This window comes from Oryx dammah, unplaced genomic scaffold (genome assembly GCF_014754425.2).
Source record: "Oryx dammah isolate SB20612 unplaced genomic scaffold, SCBI_Odam_1.1 HiC_scaffold_23, whole genome shotgun sequence".
Taxonomy (NCBI): Eukaryota; Metazoa; Chordata; class Mammalia; order Artiodactyla; family Bovidae; genus Oryx; species Oryx dammah.
In genome coordinates, this window is record NW_024070207.1 from 3,895,332 (window position 1) to 3,917,662 (window position 22,331).

Genomic DNA, 22,331 nt, shown 5'->3' on the forward strand with positions numbered 1-22,331 from the left:
ATCTTTTGCATCTCCTGGATTGCTTGGTGAATTGTTTACCACTAGTGCCACCCTGGGAAGCCCTTTCTCTACTCCGTCTGTGGTTAAATTTTGATTAACAAATAATTTTGATGACAGCCTGCTGCAATGTCATTTTCTTTGTATTTGGTGCAAATGCATTGTTTTTATACTAAGGCCATCTCTGTTTTCATTAGGTTGAGATAATGAAAGTCATCCTTCCCAGTAACAGTATGATCCTAAAGGCAAATGTGGATGCTGAGTTTAGGTGGCAGGACTTGGGGATAACATGCTTCCCCCAATAATTCAGTTAATAGAGAGTTTTATCATTTTATCTGACGCAATGAAACTGCAGAATTTAAAATTACCTTACACACCTCAGAGACCATTACGAGTATGTTTGAGGAACCCAGCTTGAGAAACATTAGCTTTGAGTGCCAGATTTATTGACCTACCAGCAAGTTCCCAAACATGCCTCAGTGTTTATTATAACTTCTGACTAAAATAACTTTACTGCCTTGGTTGAACATATACTCACTTTTTACAGCTTGCCTGAGCATCTTCCCCCAAATAAAAGCAGAGGATCTATCTTTCAAATTCCTGTACTTCCCTATATCTGCTGCTGGGGCATTAGCACATTGTTTCAGAAGTCTGCTTATTGCCCGCCACCACTACCCAAAGAGCAAGGTGTTTGATGGCAAGGGTATGTCTTGGCTTATACCTGTACTCCCAGTTCTGGAACTTCATGGGAACTCAAAAATGTTGAGTGGGGCTATTCTAATAAGAAAAAGACATCATATACAAAAGGGGATATTTTTGCAGAAACCGACAACCTAGCTAGCTAGTCAACGTGTGTGCTGAGAACATGGTAGTCAATTAAAATTTTATATTTTAAAAAAGAAAGCTTCTGTGTTAGGACACAAATGGTGGCATATTCTGAGTCATAGAATCAAAAGGGCAGGACCTTTGAGATCATCCAGCTCAGTGCGTTTAAACTTTATTTAACATCAAAGCAGCTTATCCATTAGAAACCACAGGTGAAATAGAAATATATAAATCAGATAAATGTTCAAATGTCCTCATTCTTGGGGAAGAGAAGATCTGGACGCTCCCTCTGTGAGTCTTAAGGAACTCTGTGGGCCCTCAGGATACAGTTTGAAGATAAATAGCATTGTGTACCTGAGATAGAAATCCTTTCCTGAGTGTCTCAGAAAAATAAGCAGCCCAACTCAGCATCACCTGAATCAGGTGACCAGAAACTGCTAATTTCATAACACCAGCATTTCTTTCATGAAGGCAATTTAAAGACATTTCTCTTTAGATCAAGGATAATATAGAATGGCAGCAAACATTAATTGAGTGTTGATTACATACCAGGCATTATTGTATTTGACCTGGATTCTTATTTCATCCTCACAACAACTCTGAAGTTAGATGCTATATTATTCCTGTTTTGAAGCTAAGGAATGAGGCCCAGGAGGTCAAGGAATAACTTGACTAAATTCACACAGCTTTTAAGGGTAAGGAATATTTCTGAAATTTCTGCCCACCTTTCCTCTTTTTGTTATAATCCAACATTGAAAGCAAATTGTACCTTCTTGAAAATAGTTCTGCCCTGTCTTCCAAAAGGAACTCTCTGATTTAGATTTCTACCTGGTTTCTGAGAATAATTTGCTAGTCACATAGTCTCAGACAAGTCATGACTTCTCCATCACTCAATTTTCACAGATGTAAAAAAGAAAAAAAATGGTTTTAGCAGTATTGTCTCCTGGTATTAGATGAAAAAATACATAGGAAAAGTTCTGAAGCTGTTTTGGCTATAGAAATATAAGGCCTTTTTGATATATAAATTTATGAATCTCATTCAGTGCTAAAGACATAAACACATGTCAGTTAATCATAGATCTTTTACTTTTCTTTGTTTTTCTATGCCTTGATTATTTTACTATTGATGCACTATTGATAAAGGTAGGCAAGTTGAATAAGATTCAGCGTGTTCATTTTGGCTGACAGCAGTTAGTAAAATGTTTACAAGGCTAGAGGTCTAAAAATAATAGGGACTTTTTTGTTTTGTGGAAGGAATTTTTTTTTCATTTACAATTTATAGCTTCATTAACTACTTAAGATATAGTTTATTCTAGGCTATAGGAAACTTTTATAAAGCAGGGAGTGTAAACATACTTAAATATCTTTTTTTAATTAAAAAATTTAATCGAAGTGTAATTGATTTGCTGTGTTTCAGATGTACATGTCTGTCTGCCTATCTCTATATATTTTTCAGATTCCTTTCCATTATATGTTTTCATAAGATTAAATATAGTTCCCTGTGCTATATGAGCCTACAGATAAAGTTGCAAAGAACTAAAATACACACACACACACACACACACACACACAGGTGCAAGTTACACTAAGAACTCTCATTAGGATTGGTGGATTTTCTCAGTGCTATACAGTAGTAGGTCCTTGTTCATTATCTATTTTATATATAGTAATGTGCATCTGTTATTCTCAAATTGCCAATTTATCCCTCCCCCGCTTCCCTTTCCATAACCTTAAATTTGTTTTCTGAGTATCTTAAATATCTAAATATCTTATGCCTAAATATAGTCTTTGCCTGACATAACAAATGCTGATGAAGCATTCCCTATTATTCTCATCTTGAAATGGTACATGAAGAAATTGGCTATGCCAAATACGCTGGTTATCTTATTGGACATCATCATCGGTCAAATTTTGCACATTTTCTTGTTTTTGCATAGATGAGGCTTTTCTATTTGAAAGGGTTTTATGCTTTTTGAGTCAATGTAATAGCAGTACAAAATAGAGGAAACAAATAACTGTAAGGGTTCTTAACTTGTTTTGTACCATGAACCCCTCTGACAGTCTGGTGAGCCTATGGGAACCTTTTCAGAATCATGTTTTTAAATGTAAAACACAAATTGTTGTTATTTAGTTGCCAAGTCATATCTGACTCTTTTGCGAGCCTGCCAGGCTCCTCTGTCCATAGCAGGACAAGGCATTGCCTGTCCATTCTCCAGGCAAGAAAACTGAAGCGGGTTGCCATGCGTACTTCCAGGGGATCTTCCTGATCCAGGGATTGAACTTGCACTTCCTGCATTGGCAGGCGGATTCTTTACCACTGAGCCACCTGGGAAGCCCACAACCCAAACTACATAGGATTAAAAAGGAAACTATATTAAAATATACTTATCAAAGTATTTTTTAAAGTTTATGACACATTCCAGAGAAATAGAAACTTACATTTGCACAAAAATCTGAGCTTGGAGTTCGTAGCTGTTTTATTCATAATAGACCGAAATTGGAAACAAGGGCTTCCCTGGTGGTCCAGCAGTTAAGAATCCATCTGCCAATGTAAGGGCCATAGGTTCCATCCCTGGTCCGGGAACTAAGATCCCACATGCTCGGGGCAACTAAGCCCATGCGCCACCAGCTACTGAGCCCGAGTGCCCTAAAGCCCATGCTCCACAAAAAGAGAAGCCACCGCAATGAGAAGCTCTGCACCACAACTAGAGTAGGCCTTGCTTGTTGCAACTAGAGAGAGCCTATGAGCAGCCACGAGAAACCTGTGCACAGAAATGAAGACCCAGCACTGCCCATTCCCCTCAAAAACCCCTAAACTAAAAAAAAAACTGGAAACAACCCAAATGTCCTCAATGGGTGAATGGCTAAATAACTATAGTATATCCATACCATGGGCTATTTCTTGGCAATAAACAGGAATAAACTGTTGATATCTGGAATTTTTGTATGACTCTCCAGTGCATTATGCTAAGTGGAAAAAACCCATGCCAAAAGTTTTCCGTATAATTGCCTTTATATGACATTCTTGAAAGGACAAAATTACAGAAATGGAGAATAGATTAGTGGTTGCTAGGAGGGGAGGGTTGTGGTTATAAAAGGGCAAAATGAGGCATCCTTGTGGCAATGGGATTATTCTGTGTCTTGACTTTGGTGGTGGGATACATGAACCTCGTGAATCAGATGGAAGAATCTGCCTGCAGTGCAGGAGATCTGGGATTGATCCCTGGGTCAGGAAGATCCCCTGGAGAAGGGAATGGCAACCTACTCAAATATTCTTGCAAGGGAAAGTCCATGGGCAGAGGACCCTGGCAGGCTAAAGTCCATGGTGTCACAAAGAGTAGAACACGACTGAATGGCTAACACTTTCACTACAGGAATCTACAGGTGATCAAGTTGCAAAGAACTAAAATACACACATACACACACATACATGCAAGTGCAAGATAAACTAAGGAACTCTCATTAGAAATAGGTGGTTTCCTCAATGTCAGTATCCCAGTTGAGATACTGTAATATAGTTTTGCAAGACATCATCACCGGGTGAAAACAGAGGCTCTGCACATTTTTGTTATAACTGGATGCATATTTAAATTATCTCAAAATGTTTAATTAAAAAATCTAGACAGTAATGGGCTTTCTTTAAAAGATTTGTTAAATACCAGGACAAAGTGTGAGCTCATATAACTAGGGGAAATTTGAAGAAATGGTGGTATTTTAATATACCACCAAAAATGTGGTATGTATGTATCATAGGAAAGTATCTGTGACTTCTATTAGTCACAGTGACCAAGTTGTAGGTGCTACTTATGCCACTATTGTCTGTTGCCTGCACTCGTAATTGAAAGAGATGAGCTGAATTCAAGTCAGTGATTACTGAAAATAAAGATGTCATTTTTTCCTTTCCAGTTTACATGCTCCATGAATTGGGACCCAGAGTTAAGCAACCCCTGCTTACTTTTTCTCTGTTTAGATTTCATTATCTGATATATCTCTAGGGCTTCTGTCAAATGAAATATAAACATAATGCTTAAATTTTCTTTTATCAAGTATAGTGGGTGGTGATGAGGTCTCATAAAAAATGCTAGTAGGCGCACTTTATAGTTTTAAAGATTTAGTGGGTGTCCATTCACCATGTACATTGTTCATTATAATTGATAAGTACTAGTTTTAAAAGGCAAGTATGAATAGATTTTAAGTATGGTGTAAAGCACATATTTATTATATTTGATATGGAAAAGAGCCATGTAATACTGATTGGTTATTACAGAAATTTTGAATATCATTAAATATTTTAGTTAGATTCTAACAAATCCTTCAATGGTGGTTTAACTTTTCATTATTGCTGTCTCTGAGAGTATCTTGATCAGATAAGGCTGTTGTTTTACAAGAAATGAAATTTAGTGTTTAGGGATCAACATTCCAGTTATTAAAATAGCACCCTTTTGTCTTGGTCAGTGATAAAAATTAAAATTTATTGTGTTTAACTGAGTAATTATTTGGTGTTATTATGAACTATTTTCTTCTATAGTCTACAAATTAAATAGGTGTTTCACAACAGAAGATATAAAAATAGGGCCACTGAATTTAAATAAATGTTTTCAGGGTTCCTTGTGTACTTGACATTTCTAATAGTACATGTGCTGAAAGAATGATTTAAGTATTCATTCTGAAATGGTCTTGTGTGTGTGTGGTAGTCGCTCAGTCGTGACCCATGGACTATAGCCCACCAGGCTTCTATGCGCATGGCATTCTCCAGGCAAGAATACTGGAGTGGATTGTCATTCCTTTCTCCAGAGGATCTTCCTGACCCAGGGATCAAACCCTGATCTCCTGCATCGTAGGCAGATTCTTTACCATTTGAGCTACAGGGAAGTCTTAGATTCTGTAATTTGTGGGTAGAATGCTTAATCTGGTATTTAATATGTTAAAGCTTCAATAAGTAAACAAGAAAATTTTTCTTACAGAAAACCTTATACTTAAAACATTTTAGATAATTATACTTAAATAATCGTAGTTAAATCCTTTTGAGACAGATCGTATGTATAATCTGAAGAATGACGATGTTTTTACACTGTACCTCTTAACCCCCTTCACTTATTTTGCCCATCCTCCCATCATCGTCCTCATGACAACCACCACTTTGCTTTCTGTATTCTATGAGTCTGTTCCTATTTTGTTTTGTATGTTGGTTTATTTTGTATTTTAGATTCCACATACAAGTGAAATTATACAGTCTTTCTCTGTCTGACTTAGTCCTAATATGTTCTATAGGAGCTACATATAATAATATTGATCCTAATATTCTGTAGAACCAAGCGTGTTGTGGTGATGGCAAGAGTTTATTCTTTCTGTGGCTGAATAATGTTCCGTGTATATATAAATATGGCACATTTCCTTTATTCAGTCATCTGTCAAGAGGCACTTAGGTCGCTTCCACATCTTGGCTATTATGAGTAATGCTGCACTGAATGTAGGGGTACATGGTTTGGCATCAATGTGAAGCCATGCTTGCATCCCTGCAATGAATTCCACTTGATCATGGTATGTGATGTAGTTTTAATATACTGTTTAACTTGGTTTGTTCATATTTTTTTTAAGAATTGAAGACCATTAATCAAAACTTTGTCATTTTCAGTATTTTTGAAACCTTTTTATTTTGTATTGAGGTACAGCCAGTTAACAATGTTGAGATATTTTCAGGTGAAAAGTGAATGTACTCAGCCATATATATATACATGTATCCATTCTCGCCCAAACTCCGTCCCATCCAGCCTGCAACATAACATTGAACAAAGTTCCATGTTCTGTACAGTAGGTCCTTGTTGGTTATGGTTTGCTCATATTTTGTTGAAGATTTTTTCAACTATTTTCATCAGGGGTATAGGCTTGTGATTTTTTTTTATTGTTGTATCTTTATTTGGTTTTGGTATGAGTAATGATGGCCTCATAAAATGAGTTTGGAAGTGCTCCTTCCTCTTTAGTTTTTGGGAATAATTTGAAAAAGATAGGCGTTAACTCTTCTTTAAATGTTTAGTAGAATTCACCTGTGAAGCCATCTAGACTAGAACTTTGTTTGGGGTTCTTTGCTTACTGATTCAGTTTAATTACTAGTAATTACCTATTAATATTTTCTATTTCTTCATGACTGAATCTGGGAAGATTTTGTGTTTATAGGAATTTATTCATTTCTTTTTACTTGTCTAATTTGTTGGTGTATAATTGTTCTTAGTAATCTCCTATCTTTTGTGTTTTTGTGCTTTTGCTTGTAAATTTTCTTTCATTCATGATTTTATTTGGGCCCCCTCTGTTTCTTTCTTGATGAATTTAGCTAAAGGCTTATCAATTTTGTTAACAGTTTCAAAGAACCAGCTCTTTGTTTAATCTTTTCTTTCTTTCGTTTCGATTTCATTTATTTCCTGTTTGATCTTTACTATTTCCTTCCTCTACCAACTTTGCTTTCATTTTCTTCTTATTTTTCTAGTTCCATTAAATGTAATATTAGGTTTGTTTCTTTCTTGGGATAGGCCTGTATTGCTATGAGTTTAGCTCTTAGAACTGCTTTTCCTGTGTACAAAGATTTTGGAATGTTCTGTTTGCATTTGTGTTGTTTCAGGGTATTTTTTGACTTGCTTTTGCATTCTTTGTTGACCCATTGGTTGCTAATAGCAGGTTGTTTAATCTCTGTGTTTTCCTTTCCAGTTTTTTGTTATTGATTTCTAGTTTTATACCCTTGTGCAAAAGATGCTTCATAGGATTTCAGTCTTACTAAATTTTGAGACTTGTTTTCTTACTTTACATTTGATCTATCCTGGAGAATGTTCCATGTGCACCTGAAAACAATGTGTATTCTGCTGTTTTTAGATGCAGTGTCCTGTATATATATTAAGTTCATCTTGTCTAATGTGTTTTTTAAGGCTAATGTTTACTGATCTTCTATCTGTATGATCTATTCATTGATGTAAGGATAGTAGGGTCTTAAAGTCCTGCACTGTTATTGTATTATTATCTCTTTATTCCCTTATCTCTGTGAATATTAGCTTTATATATTTAGGTTCTTCTTTGTTGGGTGCATAAATATTTATACATGTTACATCTTCTTGTTGGATGGGCTGCTTTATTGTTATGTAATGCCCTTCTTTGAGTTTTGTTACTATTTCTGTTTTAAAATCTATTTTGTCTGATATAAATCTTGCTACCCAACCTTCCTTTTCATTTCTGTTTGCACAGTATATCTTTTTCCATCCCCTTATTTTAAGTCTGTGAGTTTCTTTAGGTTTTAAGTTAGTCTCCTGTAGGCAGCATTATTATTATACCTGTAGAAAGGCATTATTTTTTCTTCTGTTCAGCTACTCTATATCTTTTGATTAGGCCATTTATTCCATTTTAGGTAATTTTTGGTAGGTAGAATATTCCATTTAAAGTAAAGGACAGGTATATATTTATTGTAATTTGTTAGTTGTTTTCTGGCAGGTTTTGTAATTCTTTTTTGTTTTTTCTTCTCATTCTCTATTCTCTTGTGATTTGACCATTATATTTAGATTCCTTTCTCATATTCTTTTATGTATTTACTGTAATTATTTTTGTTTGGTTACTGTTAGGTTCACCTAAGTTTATAACATTCTCTATTAAGTTAATAGTAACTTAATGTTGAACACATTCCAAAACTTTATATTTCTCCCCTCATGTCTTATGTTTTAATTGACACAGTTTACATCTATATTTCATACATCCTTTAATTACTGGTTTTAAAAATAGTACTACTCCTTCTGTCTTTTATCCTTCATACTTGCTTTGTAAGTGATTGCTCCACTATGCTTATTATTTCTTTATGTTTTCCAATGAGATTTTTACTTAGGTATGTGTTCTTATTATCAATTAGTCCTTTTCTTTTTAACTTACTGAATTCCCTTTAACATTTCTTGCAAGGCTGTCTTGGTGGTGAAGAATTCCTTTTCTTTTGCTTCTCTGGAAACCTCTTGATTTCTCCTTTGATTCTGAATGATTGCCTCATTTAGAGAATTTTTGGTTAGCAAGTTTTCCCTTCAGCGTTATTCCTATATCTTGCCACGCCCTTCTGACCTGTAAAGTTTCTGCAAAAGATCTACTGATAGCCTTATGGGATTTCCTTTGTATCTAATAAGTTGCTTCTATCTTTCTCTTTTTAGGATTCTATCTTTATCCTTTACTTTTTTCATTGTAATTATAATACATCTCATTTTTTGTTTCTTTTTGGGTTCATATTGTTTGGAATTTTCTGGAGTTTGTGGACCTGGATATCTGTTTTCAGCCATTATTTGCTCAAATAATTTTTCTGGCCTCTTGTCTCTTATTTTTCTGTGACCTCAAAGATGCAGATATTATTCTGCTTGATGTTAGGATATGTTCTCTTATTCTGTGTTTTACATTTGACCTCTGAAAAGGTCTTAATTATAAGCTATATGTCCTGCAATGAGAAATGACACTATATGAATTTATCTTGTGATACTACTTTTCTGTATATGTTTTTATCTCACAGACCTTAAATGGATAATATTAGTATATTTTACACTATATATTTTCATGCAATTAAATTGTCAGTGCAAATTGCATATAAATTGTTTGAAATGTTGTAGTAATATTTTTGTTTTAAAGTACCTTTTATATTTTAGGAATAAATTAATTATCTCTAATAGCTTCCATTTACAAGATGCTTTTCTTGTATAATAGAGAGAGGTCACCAAAAGTTTTACCAGCATATTCAACTTCGTATAGCCCACCAGAAACATCACTTTTAGAATAAATATGTAGATCAACTTGTATTGGGCACATGCTTTTTGTTTCCTTTCCTACTGGAATTCATGGAACTGATGATGAGGAAAATGGCTTTCTATTTCTTATGCATTTAAACTTACAGGAGCCTCTCAAAAACAGTGCTGTGACCCTTTTTAGATATAATTCCAAATATGTCAATCTATGACATTGCTTTTTTCAGAAAACTGAAGTCAAAGATAAGACACTCACTTGGTTGAAGTAGCTAAAGTAACCTGACTACATTAGAGTTTATAAATCATGGTCAATAAGAATAATGATATTACTGCTTTCATGACAATAATGTTGTCCTTCCTATTTGAAGATTATACCATTGATAGTAATTGTTATTTGTGTGCACTCTGTAGTTGAAAAGACTTGTGTATAATTAATAGTTTTTCCCAGTGCCTGCAGCAAGACACAGTTACAGCTTAGAATGTAGAACCTTTCCTCAATTTATAAGTAAGTCTGTATTTACATTAAAGAATAACAGGTCATACTCAGACCAAGTAAATTTAAAATCAGAAGTGATATCTCCACTTCAATCTTAAAATAGCTTTTTAGAATATTGCATGTCTGATTTTGATATGAAAATTTCATATTAGAGTAGGATGATTGTAAAGTGAACTGAAGTTTCTTTTGGTTCTTTGTGTAGTGTTTTAGAATCATACAAACACAGTCATACTGACAAGTATCTCCATTCTAATGATTTTCAAATTAAGGAATGGTTTCAAATTAGGAAAGCTCTTTGTTCACCTAGCTTTGGACTAGCATGATGTGTGCTAATTGCTAACTTTGTCTGCATTATTTTTTAAAGATCAAATGGGCACAGTGGTAATTTTCATTAATCTCGTACAGAGCAGCTAATTAAAATTTCCATTATTATCTATCCATTATCTAGTTGTTTCTTTTGTTCAGTATCAGAACAGGATGTTAATAATAAGCCATTCTTGTATTACAACTCTATTAAATATAGTGAGAATTAGTTTAGTCTATTGCACTGATTTGTCTTTAGATGATTTCTTTACTATTATGTTGTACCATATTGATTACACTGAAGATACTTTGGCATTTTGTAGTAGAGATTTCAGAATGAAATACTTGTTGCTTTTTTTTTTCTTTACGAAATGTCAAGAAAAAGTGACATATAGTTAAAGAAGAAAAGTAACCCAAGGACCAGAATGTTGGTGTTTTATCCTCACAACCTCATTAATTACCTGCAGTTAGGGTCATGCAAATCAATCTGATTCCCTATTTCTAAAATGGTAGTATTAGCAGGGCTGGTCTTTAAGGGCCAGGCCAGCCTTTCTATGCTATCATGTTTTCATAATTCTCAGATATGAACTACTGTTAAAACCCCAAAGTCCTTCTAAGCTTGGTAAAAGGCATTTGGTCTATAAAGTTATATATTTTCTGTCTTGCTCCATTATATTGTTTGTTTTCATTCTGTATAACCATAGAGTATCCTCAATTATGAAATTTAAACCAATTTCTAGGACTTGAGGGAGAGGTGAGTCCCAAGGTGATAGACTGACCCAGTGGTTCTGTAAAGAATCTCTCACCCACAACCATGTAGAAGAAGAGGAGTTAACGTTTTCCCAGTACCTTACTCTGTCTGTGGTAAAACATACATATGTGCATGTTTGCTCCGTCGTGTTTGAGTCTTTGTGATCCTGTGGAGTTTAGCCCACCAGGCTCCTCTGGCCATGGAATTTTCCAGGCAAAGAAACTAGAACAGGTTGCCATTTCCTCCACTGGGGAATCTTCCTGACCCAGGGATTGAAACCTCATCTCTTGTGTCTCCTGCATTGGCAGGCAGATGCTTTATCACTGAGCCACACAGGAAGCCACAGCATATATGAAATGTTTCTTGTTTTGGGCACTTTGATATGCATTGTCTGACTTAATCCTCATAACAAATATGAGGGATTGGCATTTATTACCCCTGAATCAAGCATGAGCAATCATTTTTATAGAGATCTATTCGGTCATCTGAGCAAAGATTACCTAGAAGGTAAATGGGGGGGTCTTGATGCATACCTAGTGGCAGTTTGAGCCATTCCCAGCATACCATATACTATCTAAAGTTACCTTATGCTAGCATCTCTGGGAGAAGGCAATAGCACCCCACTCCAGTACTCTTGCCTGGAAAATCCCATGGATGGAGGAGCCTGGTGGGCTGCAGTCCATGGGGTCGTGAAGAGTTGGACACGACTGAGCGACTTCACTTTCCCTTCTCACTTTCATGCACTGGAGAAGGAAATGGCAACCCACTCCAGTGTTCTTGCCTGGAGAATCCCAGGGACGGGGGAGCCTGGTGGGCTGCCGTCTATGGGGTCGCACAGATTTGGACACGACTGAAGTGACTTAGCAGCAGGAGCAGCAGCATCTGAATATATTGTAATGGAATGTCTCAGAACTGTAATATTCTGAAATGAAACTAAACTGAATATGAAGGCTTTGGCATGTTGAAGGTCACCTTCACCTTTTTGGTTTTCACCTTTTTGGTTATTCACCCTTCATATATCCATCATTCATTCAAGAAATATATGTTGAGTACTTAACTCTGTGCCAAGCACTGTGTTACTATCTAGAGATAGAGCAGTGAACAAGTTAGGCAAGTTTCCTGCTTTGTGGAGCTTATATTTTAATGAGACGTACACAGTAAACAAGTATATAAAGCAGTAAACTTATATAAAGCTAATAGGATAAGTGAGATTTAAAATGATGTTGTGATGATAAGTGCAGTGTTAAGACGGGAAGACTGGTGGCATGAGACATAAATGATGAGAACCAGCAATAGAGAGGCCAGAGTCTTCCAGGCAGAAAAAAGCAGCAAATACAAAGATCGTACCACAGGAATAAGCCCTGTGTATATAAAGCCTCCGGGGTAGGATCAGTATGGCCTTGTCTTCCATTAATTGAGAAAATAAATTTGGGGGTCCAGTGAAAGTGGAATGTGACTTCAGATCTGCAAAATTTTATACTAAAAATGTTTACTTGTTAGTCGTTGTGGTTCTGTAGCCTTAAGAGCTGGGCAAATAAGTTACAGAAATGTGAAAATGATTTCAAGATGATAGTTTTACTTACTGTGCCATCAATATGGTGATTTATTCAGTAGACTTCCTGAATATCTACTGTCCAACTGGAGTGAAACTATGAAACTGTATTCCTTGTTCTGTCATTATTATGGACAGATTCCACAATGGCACACTTTTGCTGATGCTCACTAAACGCCATCACTGTGTTAGACACTTGGCATACATGCAGCTCCCAGTCTAGAAGAGACAGAGATGCACGCAATGACCTCTGCCCCAATGTCTTAAGTGCTATAATGGTGAAGGGACTATGGTGGTGTGAGAGAATGGTGTTTGTACATGAGACTTTATCAGACTTTAAACATTTACTATTTAATGAAATAAAAAAATAAAACCTCATACCTTAAGAATGATTGACAATTTCTATACCAGGAGGCATTTTCAATAAAAAGCCAAATATTAGGAAACCCTAGGGAATCTATTTCTCATTATTAACATATTGTTTTTTTTAAACTCTATATCCTCTAATGACATAAATTCTATCAAATTGAAAAAAGAATGCTTTCCTATTTCTAGCTTAGGTACTTAGCAAAAACTGAGTGTAATTCATATGAATTTACAAAATGGGCTCCAAGCTAGAGTTTTAATCCAGGGGAATACATTAGTAATAGAGGAAAGGGGCAGTTATGATTATGTAGATCTGGGCTCTGAAACTATGAATTATTAGAACCATGAATGTGTTGATGATGTTTTTCTCCCAGCCTTTTCCCCAAATGACTTGCATAGTTATGGCAAGGCGATGAAGCTCAGAAGCTGTGATGAGATAATGAGTTCTAGAAATAACCTTGTGTATATTGGAAATTAAGCTAAAAACTAGTCACTATCAGATAAATGCATTTAATGACTTCTTAAGATTAATCGATAGCATGGGAGTAGCATAGTTCGGAAGGAATAGTTGGGAACTGGTGAATGCTTTAGACAAACATGCTAATTGGAGACTATATTATCTTAGATTTTAATAACCATTTTCACTTGGTTTTGTGATAGGGTGATATTCTGACATATTTAAATAGATTTGGGTTATATATAATGTATTGCATTATATTTTATAGAATAGAAGTAACTAGTAAACTTAGTAAAATGATTTCTAAATGTATGTCCTACGAGTAAAGGAGGACCAGCTAATGTTAATCCTAATGGTTGGATTTTAAATTTAAGCATTAATGCTGCTACTGCTAAGTCGCTTCAGTTGTGTCCGACTCTGCGTGACCCCATGGACTGCAGCCTACCAGGCTCCTCCGTCCATGGGATTTTACAGGCAAGGGTACTGGAGTGGGGTTCCATTGCCTTCTCTGAGCATTAATGCTACTCAAGTCCATATTCTGTTCGGGTCATAAGCACCATCAGTGTAATTTTCTTTTAAATGAGGTTGAGGAGAGTGTTGAAGTATATACATGTCTTTACCATGTCAATTCTAGATGACCAAAAGATTTTAAATGCCTGACACTCTGCACACATTTTTTAATAGTAAAATATTTACATATTCTATGCATTATTTTATTTCAAAAGTTTTTAATAAAACCTTGTTGTTTGTCTAAAAGAATTTCTTTTTTTTTTTCCTATTTAATAGGGAGGACTGAAAAACAGCAAACATGAATGCACCCTGTCTTCACAAGAATATGTTCATGAATTACGATCTGGTATTTCTGATGAGAAACTTCTTAACTGCCTAGAATCTCTGAGGGTTTCTTTAACCAGCAATCCTGTCAGGTCAGTGCTTTTTACTATTTTGGTGCGATTCATACAATGTGTACTAGATATAATTGTTGGGAATATAATCACATCATTTTAACCTCAAGATTTCATGACCAGATGACTGATGTTAGCTAATAAAACAATGTCTAATTATGAGGTCTAAACATTAAAAAATATATAGTTAATCTGATCTCCAATAACATGCAATTTTAAGAATACAAGTATTACTTGGATGGTTAAGTCCTCAATGATTATGTAAAATATGGGTCCTGAGGCTAAATGTCCACATTTATATGAAAGTCTGTACTCAGATAACAATTATTATCTATTTGTAAAATAAATTACATATACGACTGTTGTATTTTCTTTTAAGAAACTTACTTTAGTTTTGCTTGCGCTGGGTCTTCATTGCTGCCTGTGGGCTTCCCCTAGCTGTGGTGAGCAGGGCCCCTCTTTGTTGCAGTGTGCTGACCTCTCATTGTGGCGGCTTCTCGTTGCAAAGCACAGGCTCTAGGTGCGCCAGCTTTAGTAGTCGCAGTACACAGGCTCAGTAGTGTGGCTTGCAGGCTCCAGAGGTGGCCTCAGCAGTTGTGGAGCTCGTGCCTAGCCAGTCACTGGCATGTGGAACCCTCCCAGACCAAGGACTGAACCCATATCTCTGCACTGGCAGGTGGGTGCCCATCCACTGTGCCACCAGGGAAGTCTGATATTATTCCTTTTTAACTTGAGAAGTAAATAGTATTTTGTATTCTCTTACAAGTTTTAGATATTTATTCACACTTTTATGTAATTTGGGATAGCAAAAATCAGTTTATTTTACCCAATAAAGTAAATAGGAGAATATTAATAAATTCCTTAAAAATCTACACATTTAGGTTATTACCTAGGTGTGAAGGTTTTTAAGGAAGTTCTTGCTAGTGGTAGATTCCAATAACTGGTGTACTTTTATCAACCATAAAAAGCTTTTAAGTTAAATACATTCCACATAAAATGTTTTTATAGGGATAAACAGATTTTCAGTATAATATGAAAATATTCTGGGATCTACTTCCAGAGTTACTAAAATATTAAGTTCAGAAATTTGAGTATACAGAAACTGTTATTTCCATTTTATTCTTGGTTTTCCTAATATATGATGGGACTAGTACTTCCCTGACTTATCCACAGAAGCTTGCAAATAATTTAGAGCTCAGTTGTTTTGTTTGAATTTATGTATAAATTGAAATATCTTATACTATTTATTTTTACCAGTAATGCATTTGGCAGCATAACTGGAAGAGTGTAATTCTCCAATAAATAGTTTAAAAAGGTAATCATAAGATATGACTTGCATTTGGATTTGATAATTATTCAGAGGTGGCTGTCTCGCTATTGCTATTTTTTCCAGAATGCTTCTGGTTTTAATGATTTGAACATTTGAGTCCTTTGAGGAGAGTGAAAGTGGCAGATTCTCCCTTGTCCCTGTCCTGCCACCCTGCTCTGCCACCACTGCCTCCTCACACAAACTATACTGAACTTACTGCTCTGAAAATTTCTGTTGAATGGTTAATTGAATGAGTGAAGAAATGAATCTTTTAAATGTGCCTATAGAAGTCGTGACATTTAGTAATAAAGTGGTGGCGAGGGAAACTCGTTAAAATGTATTTTTATAAAGATAGCGGAAAAAGTTTGAAATTGCACATGGGTCTTTTAAAATACAGCAGAACAGGTATCAGACCACCCCAAAGAACTCTTGGGTGAAGTGAGAAGCTGGCAGGTCCCAGCTGACCACAGACAGCTGCATCCTGGCAGCTGATTGGCTCCACAGTTGCAGGCCTCACAAACTCCGCACTGGGTGGTGGCCCATGCTAAAGTTTGGAGCCTGCCTGTGGAACCTGCTAGCTGGAGCCAAAGCCCACTTCGTCTTTTGCGGGAGCTGCCCTTATAATGAGTAAGAATGGGTTTGGGAGCTATGGCAGCATTTCTGCCCCAGGTGGAGCCAGCGGAAGCAGTGACCCACTGTCTCAGGGCAGGTTAGCTCTTGCTACTAAGTCCATGGGATCCAGTGCCCACATCCAAGCTATTGTTCCTTGTGTAAACCAACTGCTCACCTCCACTCTGGTTGATAACATCTTCAAGAATAGAGGAATCAAGATTTCTGTCGTGGGAATAATAAGGCAGGCAGAGAAGACTGCAAGTTACTTTACAAGATTGACAATAGGACCGTTAAACCTATCGAGGTCTGCGAGTGGGCTGGCAGAGATAAAGCAAAGCAGGAGGTGACTCTGCTTCCAGTGGGAGTATATGCCAAAGTGTTTGGTATCCTCGAATGTTCTGCGGAGGTGAAGAGCCTTGAGGTGTTGAAAATCCATGTCCTCCAGGACATGAATGAGTACAGCACAAGCATAGTCTAGAAACAATCAAGGTACACGATGCTGGATAACACCTGCCAAGTGGCCTCTGGGCAAAGTGGCCCTGTTGATCCATCAGAAATGGGTGAGGCCCAGAAGCACGGTGAGCACCACCGCAGTTTAGTCCAGAACGAGGTGCTGCATTTGATTCATGAGTGTCCTCCATAGGAAGGCAAGAGCATTCATGAGCTCCAGACCAAGCTGAGTGACCTGAGCATCTGGACCGTCAAGCAAGCCACTGATTATCTGACCGTGGAGGGCCACATCTACCCCCACTGTGGATGAAGAGCATTTCAAATCTGCTATTGAAGCACTGAAAACTTTTGTTTCATTTTCCGAAGACCCTGCCTCCTGTTGTGACTGAGGTTGTGTGACTTTTAGGAAGTAGATTTTTTTTAACAAAAGATTGGAAGTGGCATCCTTTGGAACCTCACTGCTTTTGCAGCTGCTTTGAACTTAACTGTTTTTCTAACTATATTTGAAGCTTAGAAAGAGATAATGGCCAGTTGACTGGCCTTTTTATAGGATTTACCAACGAGCAGATGAAAATACTCCTGGATGGATGAATTTGGGGAAGCAAAGGCACACAAAAAAGTTGAAAATTATTATTTTTTTCTGGGGGAGCTTCTTTTTCTGAAATATCTAAGTATTAGGAGAAAATAGATGCAGTCAAGGAGCCAGTTAAGAGACAAAGTGTTGTTTTTACATAGACCCATTTTCTATGTTTTGATTTAGCATCTTATATTCATACTGTTATGTTATGCTAAATATAGTAGTTGATTAATTCAGATGAGCTAAAGAAAGTAGTTTATGAATTCAGGTACCCAGTTCATGTTCATATAGTAATCTGCTCTTATTACCATAAGTTTATGTTTTTTAAAAGATAAAATTATACTACATTTAAATGGCAGGGTCAGCTTTGACTCTTTTTCTTAAAGTATAATTGTTTTGAATTCAGTGTGGTGATATTTTTATAAATTATAATCTCTTGTAGTTGCATAGTACACGGATACCAGACTTGATGTAAGTTTTATGTTCTGATGTATTATTTATAGTACTAAATGCTCTATTTTATGTATAAGAAGGTTTTATTCTCATAGGTTAGATGAACAAGTACTTAAAGGAATATTATTAAGCTTAGCAAGTTTAATGAAAGTTTATGCAAACATTTTATTAAAGCACTTTTGCAAATCTTCATTGTGTGATTTGTTTTCCTAAATTCATTTGGAAAGCCTTTAGTTTTGCTTTTGAATATTAATATTTTAATTATCCGGAGGGATTTTTTTCTCTTCTGTATGTGATGTCAATAACATATGTTATAGCCTTTTTGTAATAATATATTTTAGCATGCATGCCTGCTAAGTCACTTCAGTTGTGTCTGACTCTTTGCAACCCTGTGGACTGTAGCCCACCAGGCTCCTCCGTCCATGGGATTGTCCAGGCAAGAATACTGGAGTGGATCGCCATTTCCTTCTCCAGGGGATCTTCCCCACTCAGGGATTGAACCTGCGTCTCTTTTGTCTCCTGCATTGGCAGGCAGGTTCTTTACCACTGCGCCACTTGGGAAGTCATGCATTTTAGTATAGGTTATATTAAATATGTGAGGCTTTTAAATAATTGAATAAAGTAAGCACTAAGTTGTACATACACTAAAGATGGTATCTTTCAAGTTACTGGTTTTGTTACATTATTGGAAAGAAAAATTGTATATATTCATTTAGACAGGTAGAAGAGAAAAGCATTACTTGTCTCAATCAAAAAAGAAGGTGAAAAAACAGAGAAAAGCTCTTAAAAGCCAGCAGTCCAGACTGTCAGAACGTGGCCTTTCTTTGCCAATTCTAAGAAAAAATGATCACCAATTGTTGCTTAAACTTCCTGAGGCATAAACTAAACTTTTTTTCCCCCTTCAAAAGCAATGAAATAAGTGATATTCCTTTGAAAGATGCAAGTGGTTAACATACTATAAAACGTGTTTGTTATTTAAATAATCAGGCAATCTTTCTGAATTCTAGTCTTCACAAAGAGAAATGCTGAACCACTCTGTTGAAAAGGTTGCCTGCCCTGGGGAAAACCATCCTGAGGGAGAGACAAGGGGCATATTTCTTCCTTAGAATCTCAGTGTGGAATGTAGTCTAAGAGACAATATTCTTTTGTGGTATCACTTATACAGATTCAGGCACCCTGAGATTAAAATCTGACATTTATGACTTGGTAGGTCACTTGCTAATTGCCAAGTTGACTCAATTGGTGGTTGGATAGGTAGTCAATTTTCCCCTCTAGGAATATTCCTTCAGAACCAGGAAAATAGCAACTTAAAAAAAAAAAAAAACTTTATTTGGTTGCCTTAGTGCCTGGGGACTGACACTTCTATGTACACCTGAATTTAAGGCCAGAGAACATACCCACTCTCCCTGATCCTTTGACAGGAACTGTCCTCTTTGTGACTTGGGATCCTTTTTAGCTTTGTTAATTAACCTAGCACTCTTCTCCACTTTACACTTCTTGAGCTTTACTGGGATTCTGCTGCAGGTGAGTGACAGCAATGGAAGAATACTAAGTATTCTGTGAATGGAGTATATGTGAATGGATGTGAATGGAATGTGATGGAAATTAACAATGTGAATGGAAATCAACAAACATTTTAAGGCAGTAACAATTGCTAGATTGCCATACCTGCATATTTAGTGCATGTTAGGGTTAGCAGATGTCTCAGATTCATTGTAAATCATCCACTTGGCATGCAGACTTATTTTTCAATTTTGTTTACATGGTGAATAAATTTGGCCAGTGCTCCCCTTCCTCTCCGGTTCTGCCCTAGATGTGAGCCACATCTTTGGGGATAAGATAGAAATCCTGGAGAAATACTGTTGACTATTTTGGGCAGGGACATTTAATTCTGAGGAGCCTGAAGAACATAATTGATTATTATTAGCCCCTGGGGGTTTTCTATAGCTCATAGACATAAGAAATGACTGGATTTGTATTAAAGTTGATTCTAAATGGAATAAATAAATTTGAAAATGTTTTCAAGTAAAGGTTAATATTATTGTTACAATTGCCAGTAATCTTTTATCTACTAAATTTAGATTTATATGTTGAGTATAATCTGAGAACTGTAAATTATCTTATTTTTACAATTTCCATTCTTTTATGATGATGAACAAAAAAGGTAACAACTGCGAATTCTTTTCAGTCATTAAACTTTTAGTGAGCACTTACTTCTGCAATAAGTATTAGCTTTCATTTTAATAAGCTTAAATTTAATTGATTTCTGAAATGCTTATTAAAATTATAATAGTTTACATTGTAACATTTATATAGTACTTATTGTCTGCTAGGTACTGTTCTAAAAGAGAGAGTGTGTGTGTATGTGTGTGTGCCCCTGTGATGGCTAGATTTATATTTCCAGCTCAGACTTTTCTCTTGAAATTCAGACATTCATCTCCAAATGTCTTCCCAGATGCCCTACAGGCATCTTTAAAATATTTTAAAAAATGATAGCAAGAAATACTTACATATATACCATTTATTATCCTCCAGGAAATGTTCTAAGAACTTGGAATACACACATAAAACCAGAGAATCATAATGATTAGTATTAATATTGTTCACATTTTATAGATGAGGAACTTGAGGCTCAGAAAGGTTAAGTAATTTGCTCCATTTTAATGCTATATGGCTAGTAACTGTCAGAGCTAAGATTCCAATGCTGGGTCCTTATCCACTTCTTTATACTACCTCACAATAAAGAAAGTCTTTTAAAATATCCTCCTTTCATTCTAATCACATACTAAATCTTTTGACTTTATTTCTTTCATTAAAATTTGCCTGACTTGAGTTTAAAAAAAAAAGAACTATGAAATATTTTAGCAACAGATATAAAGGGGAATATAAAAATACCTATGTTTTTCATCTACCAGTTTAAGAAACAAAACTTTATTTTTATTATAGTTTTAGAGAACTTAGCCATATAACTTGTTAATTTTTAATGACACTATAACACACGGTGCCTGCATTTTTGCTGATTAAAAATCATCAATGGTTTAAGTGCATTAAACCAAAGCATTTATTATTTTAAGTGTATTTACAATTGTATTTGTAAAGTGTAAGTGTAATTGTATCTTAAGAATATATATAATCGCATTGGAAAGCCCTTTTTTTTATGACCTCATTGGTCTGTGCTTCCTGAATAGCTCAGCTGGTAAAGAATCCGCCTGCTGTATGGTACACCTGGGTTCGATCCCTGGGTTGGAAAGATCCCCCGGAGAAAGAGATGGCTACCCATTCCAGTATTCTGGCCTGGAGAATTCCATGGACTGTATAGTCCACGGGATTGCAAAGACTCAGACACGACTGAGTGACTTCCACTTGCTCCATACATATCGATGATACTTCTAGTAATTCAAATGCCATCCATATGATATTATTCCAATACATAACTATATGATAAATTAAGAAAGGTTATTTTACTATTATGTGTTAATTTTTTGGAAATACCTTACGTTGGAGTGGGTCAATAAATAACATTCAATATTATGTAGTTTGTTTTTATATAGCAGATGGATATCCCATAAAGGAATAACAAATTCCCCTTGTCCATTTGGGGTCTGTCCTTATGGAGCTTACATTCTAGTAAGAGAAGTCAGACAATTAATAAAATAAACATATGTATATACACACATATATACACATGCATGAATTGTCAGGCTGTGATCTGTCCTGGGAGAGAATGTTGCGATTTTGTATCATATGGCCAGTGAAGGCCTCCCTGACTTTAATGGCATGTGAGCAGAAGTCTAAAGAAAGTGTGGAAGTGAGCTCTGATGTCCACTCGAGGCGGACCACTGTGAGAGACAGGAAACATCTGCAGCAAATGCTTGGCCTGTTCCAGGAATGTCAAAAAGCACCGTGTGGCGGGAGGCAGAGAGTTGTGAGCCATTGGTAGGACTGTGGCTTTTACGCTGAGTGAGCTGGGAAGCTACTAGAGGGTGTCGAGGAGAGTAGTGAACGTGACCTGAAGAGATTTTTAAGGGATAACTCTGGGGAGAAGCAGGGAGACATGTTACATGTTGCAATGAAAGAGCTAGAAATTTCACAGAAATTCTAGCGACAGCCATATAGCTGTGCCTCATGGAGGCTGATATGGAAGGTCACTTGACATCCCAAGGTAGTCCTAGAACCTGATTATTTTCGTCGTGAGTCTCCACAACAGCAGCAGAAATTCATGGTGCCTCTCCCTGATTTGTTCCATTGTGAACATGGACTCTACATGAGTCTGCTTTTTTCCCTGACATTAACTACCTGGCCCTCTCTGTATTCCCCATTTTGAATTCTTAATGGGGTGACTCTGGTTCCCATTTGTTTCTGCTCTGGCACAGGTTTTCATGCCAGGCCACCTCAGCCTACAGGCCTGCTTAAGTGGTGGCCACACCACTGGTCAGGTGACAGTCCCGAATTGACTCAGGTTTGTCCTTGTTAAGGGAGAGGCGGGCACAGTGATATGGTCCAGATTTTTTCCACCCTAAAAAGTGTCTCTGGA

General features: G+C 36.3%; 2 protein-coding genes across 7 annotated transcripts in view; both read left to right on the top strand.

Moving 5' to 3' along the window:
* DIAPH2 (diaphanous related formin 2) overlaps positions 1 to 22,331 on the top strand; it is a 968,119-nt gene that overhangs the window by 232,449 nt on the left and 713,339 nt on the right. For all 6 annotated transcript variants that reach the window (XM_040266684.1, XM_040266683.1, XM_040266685.1 and 3 more), the window contains one exon: positions 14,278 to 14,417. In XM_040266684.1, the coding sequence (XP_040122618.1) occupies positions 14,278 to 14,417 (140 nt within the window). The remainder of the gene's footprint in view (positions 1 to 14,277; positions 14,418 to 22,331) is intronic.
* Positions 16,226 to 17,156, top strand: RPA4 (replication protein A4). Its single transcript, XM_040265375.1, is given in 3 exon segments — positions 16,226 to 16,581; positions 16,584 to 17,062; positions 17,064 to 17,156. Coding segments are annotated over 3 exon segments (825 nt in total). The 5' UTR covers positions 16,226 to 16,328.